Source organism: Xiphophorus maculatus, chromosome 9 (assembly GCF_002775205.1).
Source record: "Xiphophorus maculatus strain JP 163 A chromosome 9, X_maculatus-5.0-male, whole genome shotgun sequence".
NCBI lineage: Eukaryota > Metazoa > Chordata > Actinopteri > Cyprinodontiformes > Poeciliidae > Xiphophorus > Xiphophorus maculatus.
The window spans coordinates 392,299-398,357 of NC_036451.1; the positions used below are offsets into that span (position 1 = coordinate 392,299).

The 6,059-nt window shown below is 37.2% G+C and overlaps 1 protein-coding gene across 7 annotated transcripts in view; it reads left to right on the plus strand.

Annotated features, from left to right (window-relative positions):
• slc5a9 (solute carrier family 5 member 9) overlaps positions 1–5,600 on the plus strand; it is a 51,161-nt gene extending 45,561 nt beyond the window's left edge. For 6 of the 7 annotated variants that reach the window (XM_023339431.1, XM_023339429.1, XM_023339426.1 and 3 more), the window contains 2 exons: positions 2,938–3,153; positions 4,529–5,600. In XM_023339431.1, the coding sequence (XP_023195199.1) occupies positions 2,938–3,153; positions 4,529–4,837 (525 nt within the window). In that variant the 3' untranslated portion in view covers positions 4,838–5,600. Of the gene's footprint in view, positions 1–2,937; positions 3,154–4,528 lie in introns of those variants that run through there. The other variant, XM_023339430.1, reaches the window with a different exon arrangement.
• The last annotated feature ends 459 nt before the right edge of the window (positions 5,601–6,059 follow it).

Sequence of the window (6,059 nt, forward strand, 5' to 3'; positions counted from 1 at the left end):
GATAAAAATTTTCTAAAGCAACATTTTGAATTTAAGTTAGGCTGTCCCTCACCCTGTGTAGGACTAATGTTTCCTTGACCCTAAAAGTAAGAACTAATAAAGAGTGATCAAGTATTTTACAAAAATGGTCCAGTAAATCAAGCCACTTTTTACCACCCCTCTCTATTAATTCATTTGGAGTATATCTAAATTAACAGAGGTGCGTAAACAGTTGTAAGTAGTGATAATATAATCCACAACCGCTCTTCCTTTTACCAATACTGAAGTGAAATTATTATTCCCATTTATTCGACCATTTACCACACAGCACTTAGTGTCTTTCAAAATATCAATTAAAATTTTCCCTTGTTTGCTGACAGTCTCATCTATACACATTCTAACAGGAATATCCACATCAATTTCATTAATACAATTTTCTAAACGTCCAAATTGACTATTAACTCCCCACAAACATAGATGGCATCCATTTCGACCAGATTGTAGATTTTAACCAGAAGATCATTATATAATCTATGTGGATAAGACCAGTTAAATCCTTCCAGAGGAAGATAACATGAAATCAAAGCTAAAGAGTATATTTTACATGCTTTAACTGAATACAAACAATACGATTAATACATTTATCAACAGAAAAAAACATGATATTGCAACAGAATTGAGTTGCTAACTCAATTCCGAGTTAAAAACTCCGAGCCCACCAGAACCTCTCTTAGCTCTAATATGCATCTTTTTATTCTGTCCAAAGTGTAACCATCAAATTTAATTGTGTTTTGTCTAGTTAGATGAGTCTCATTAAGTGAAATAAAGTCTGGATTAAAACTCCTCAGTATTAACTGTCTAAGTTCTGAGTTTGTTTTGATCCATCCATTTACATTCCAATGTACAAGAGTATATTGAACATAACTTACAGGCTGAGCACAATCTCACAACTCCCAAGGACTGACTACTGACCAGCTCTCCATCTAAATGGAAAATCTCTAAACCTTCGAGTCTTACCCTGAAGCAGGTCTAAGAGAGATAATCTGTCTAAGCTGGCATCGAGAGAGATTCGTTTAGCCTTTAACTATCTACAATCCAAGAGTTATGACCCTTTTCAGTTAAGAAGCAATCAGCTGAGTAGCCCTCACAACTGCATAACTTCAATAACCACTCTTGTTAATGGTAGCTCTCCCTCTATCAACAATGTGCACTTGTTACAGACTAGATAGTTTTTAGTGGCTCAACATAAGTCCCAGGGTCATTATTTTACCAACAATAAAGGAATTTCTGAAGCCACCACATTTCTAGAATCATGTTCATAGATTTTACACTAATTAGGAGAACCATAAAATAATAGATGACTCAATTAATTTCACTGTCCACAAATCTTATTAGAATTTTAATGCATCTTTAATAAGCAAGCTTTTAGAAGGGGTAAGTGGCAGACAGATTAATTATCAATGATTACAGATTAAGAATAAAAATTAAAATCATTATAAACCATCTTCATTCTATCCTGACTTTTTCCCTAACCAGTGTCACTAATTTACTGAGCAAGGCTTTGGGGTGCAGTTCAACTCATACCCAGATGATGAATGAACTCGGCAACTTTCCCTTTGTACAGCAAAATCCTCTTCAGAATAGAAGCAAGGCAGAACTGGTTGCTGTCTTTCGAACTCACAGATCTTCATCACACAGTGACCTTTGTCTTTTCCCCAAGTCTGTTGCAGTAGCCTTGAGATCTTTGGTTTGAGGCAGAGTAGGCAGTCGAATCAGAAACCATGGCTGAGGGTTGATGTACCCTTCTAGTAGTGCGGAGTCTCAACTTCCCTGTGGCTCCAGGATGCGGTCGTCTGCTTATCTTCTGTCTGCGTCCTCTTGTTGGCTTGACTTCAGCACCGTGGACTAAGAAGACTTCTTCCTCTTTTTCATGGGATTTTATACTCTCTCATCCCATGGTTGTGTATGGGACTTCTCGAACGTTCAATGGCTCTGTGGAATGCACCAAATCTTCTCACAGCAGTCAATGCCTTGCTTACTTCCCCTTTTTGCTGTTGTCCACTGACCGTCTGGTTTTACTTCCTCAATCTAGTTTAGAAGAATACACTTTACTTCCTCTTTGGAACTCCCCTGCCTACCCACTCAGCTCTGGCCCTGACTTCTGCTCTAATTATAACACAGTCTGGGATGTCACTTCACTTCACAAAATGTGTTATTACTTCAGTTACCATTCTGTGTGCTGTATGATCATCATAAATCATTAAACATAATTAACCTTCTGTTTTAATGCAAACATAACTTCTTATAATAATCATCTGAGTTTTAATTCTATTCACCATTTACTCATCATGTTATTCATTTCTTATTCTGTTTTTATTACATCAACTCTTTGTATAATCATCAGTAAATCAAAGTACAAAAAAATCCTTATTTTTATAATCATTGATAAATCAAAATACAAGAATACATTTCTTATAATCAACCAGCAATTAAAATGCAAGAATATATATATTTGTTAATCATCAGTAAATCAAAATGCCAGGTCACTTATGTCTCTCGGGCCTTTATGATCTGTTTTCTGCATGAACCTGGAAAGATCTCACCACTCTATACCGATTTTCACAACAGTTGCCAGCTCTTGTTTGGATCGCAAACAAGAGCTGGCACTGTCATTTTGTTGCTTTCTGACTCTGCCGTTTCCAGAAATGTAGAACTGATGGCCAGAGGGTAGCTGATCCAGTAGCGTCTTAAAGTTTAGTTCATTAAGCCGTTCAGTGTGTGTCTTAGCTGAACGAATGTAAACATTTGTATTTAGCCTTCCCTCTAAGCAACTGTTTCTTCTGTAACTTTGTAAGTCCAATATTTAAAGAGGACAGATAGAGCAAAATGTAAATACATTTTAAATTTTTGTCAGATTGGTATCTAATGTATTTGTTGATCTGCATATTTGTTTCCTAGGGGGCATTTTGGGGTCTGATGACAGGCCTGGTGATGGGACTGGTCCGCATGATTCTGGAGTTCTCCTATACAGCACCATCCTGTGGTCAGCCTGATCATCGGCCCTCTGTTTTAACTGATGTCCATTACCTTTACTTTGCTCTCATTCTGCTGGCTCTTACATGCCTAGTAATTCTTGCTATCAGCTTGTTGACTGCTCCAATACCAAAAGAAAATGTAAGCTGCATTCATTAATTTTATTTTTAGATGTGAAAACTGAAGGTGCAAATAAACAACATTAAACAGGACATGTATTGTCTCCAAACGTTAGCTAGCGGCAGAGAGTTGGAACTGAAATGTCCCCAGTTGATGACAGGGAGATGCACAGGACAAACAATCATGTGCGCATACACCATCATCAGACAGAATAAGCCACTGGCTTAAATGACCCCTGGTCAAATTGCTCAACTTACCCCAAACCTGCCATTTCAACTTTATTTATGTCCACAACTAAAATGGTGTTTATGACCTCATGTTGTAGCTCATACATAGCACAATTGATATATAAAGCAATTTTTAAAAATATCTATTATAATCTAAACACAATTCTTATGAAACTCATAAAACACTAAATTTCAAGAGTGAAAGAGAGTTTCTGAGAAATAAAAATCTAACCAATTTATTTTCTTCACAAGCTTCATTAAAAGATGCCTTCCTCCTAACTATTTGCAAACTTATAAAAACATGCTCAATGTTTTTACAGCTTTCTAGAAACAACTTAGGCCCTACCCCTCTATATCCCAGTTAATCCTAGCTATGAAAAAGTGCATTAAGCTCAGTTTATTACTCAAATTAGTTTCAAAAGTTTCTATCGAAGATCATCTGCATTGTTGGTAGTGATCTCTCTCATTTGTCTCCTGACAATACTCCATAGATTCTCTACGGGGCTTCAGGTCAGGCCAGTCTGCTGGCCAATAAAGCACAGTAACACCAGGGTTATTCAATCAACTTTTGATGCCTTTGGCAGTTGGGCCGGTACCAAGACCTGATGAAAAATTAAATCAGCATCTCCATAAAGCTTGTCAGCAGAGCGAATCATGACAGTCAGCTGCATTGACTGTGGACTTTAGAAAACACAGTGAACCAACACCAGCAGATGGCATGGCCCCTCAAATCAAGGCCAAAGGTTCCGGAGGTGGGACCCACAACTGGATGCTCCAACCATTAAATTGTGGACATTAATATTTCTTTCAAAATGGGACCTGTTTAAAATATAAGTCTTTTTTCTTTCAGACTCAACTTCTAACTTTGAGTTTATTGTGCTCCAGTAAAGGATAAAATACTACAGACAAATAGAGGAAAATAGTCTGTCCCTATTCACTGGCTCAAGCAGACTCCAGCACTTTGATGTAAAGAAATGTCAGCACAGCATTTTTATGTTGTTAAAATTTTTTTAACAATATTTGTAAAACGAAATCTTCCAAAAATGTCCCGAATATATCAAACTTCTTAATTGATACATATAATAATTTATTACAAGCATTAAAACAGAAACCTGCTCTAAATGTCTTTGGTTCAGCTCATTTCTCACTGCTTTACCTCTCCTGTGCAGCTCCACAGACTAACCTGGTGGTCCAGATTTAATCTTGAGCCTCGCGTCGACCTCACAACTCCTCAAAGGGTACCAGATCCAGAGAACTCTGTTAGCTCTGAGGCAGAACAGTCTCAACCACCTACATGGAAAAGAGTTGCTATGTGGCTCTGTGGCCTGAGTAGTCCAAGCTCACAATCTGTACCACCAAATACACAAAGCAATGATCTGAACTTTCTGCATGAGAAACCTGTTTGGAGGAAAGTCTGCAATTTTAATGCTGTGCTGCTCCTGGCTTTTAATGTATTTCTCTGGGGATACTTTGCATAAAGTTGTGCTTAGAACTTGTAGCATTTTATCTCAGTATCTGTAGAGGAGTTCTCTCTAATGTAAAGACACATTGTACGGTGGAACTAAGATGATTGTCTTGTGTCAGCAAACTAATATGTGAATGTGATGTTTCAGTATTCAAATACTTGATGAAAAGTTGAAATTTATGACTGTTAAATTCAATGTATACAGACATTATGAATAAAATCAATTCTATAGATGTATAACAGTATAATTTACAATGCTCATCAGAAGTAGTACTGCTCATTTTTGGTTTGAAAGTCCACCTTGAAAATAGCTTTTAATAAATTGTGAAACCAAATCAAATTCTCCTTCTCCATCTGCCATTGTGGGCATAAAATAAAAATAAATTTGCAAGTATTAATGTGTGCAGAGCAGATTGCTGAGGACTTCAGACGTCATTGTGGACCTTCTAGCTCCCTGTTGAGGAGAATTGGACAGTTGATTGATTAAAAAACACTGTTCATTGCCAGATAGTTTAATTAATGTAGGCTTACTTTACTGATTTAGAAAGTGTGGGCATATTAGATTACTACTGTCAACACATAGACACATCTGATTTTGTGAAACATAAACATGTATGGGAATTTGTGCAGCCAAGAGAAACATTACAAGCAAAGAGAATAAAGTATTGGAATAGTTTTTTATTGGTCTGGAGTAATATTCTAATTCTGAATGCCATGTTTTTAATAGCTGTAAGCACAAACGCATAATTAGCAAAAAATAAAGGCTTTCAAACACCCATCTATGTGTAATTTATCTATATAATCTGTTTCACTTAAAGATCCTGGAATAAATAGATATTGCAAAATTATCCCAATTTATTGGATGGGACTGTATTATTGTTTCTGTCAGGATCTGTGTTTTTCTGTGTGTTTATTTTGAGTTTCCTGTGTATCTGTGTCTCCGTGTTGTCCTGTCTCCCTTTGATTAGTCCCCAGGTGTGTCTCGTTCCCTGATTACCTCTTGTGTATTTAGTGTCACCTGTGTGTCTGTGTCTCGGTCGGGTTCTCGTCTCATTTTGGCTTCTGTTCTGCCGTATGTCCAGGTTAGTCCATTCATGCTCTCTGTTGCTACCTGTGTTGAGCCTCAGCTTCCGCTCAGCAGTGCTGCCAGGGATTTGAACTGTTTGTGTGCATTATTTTGTCATTAAATCTACCACATTTCTCTTACCTGGGTCTCTTAGCGTTTTGCCTCACCA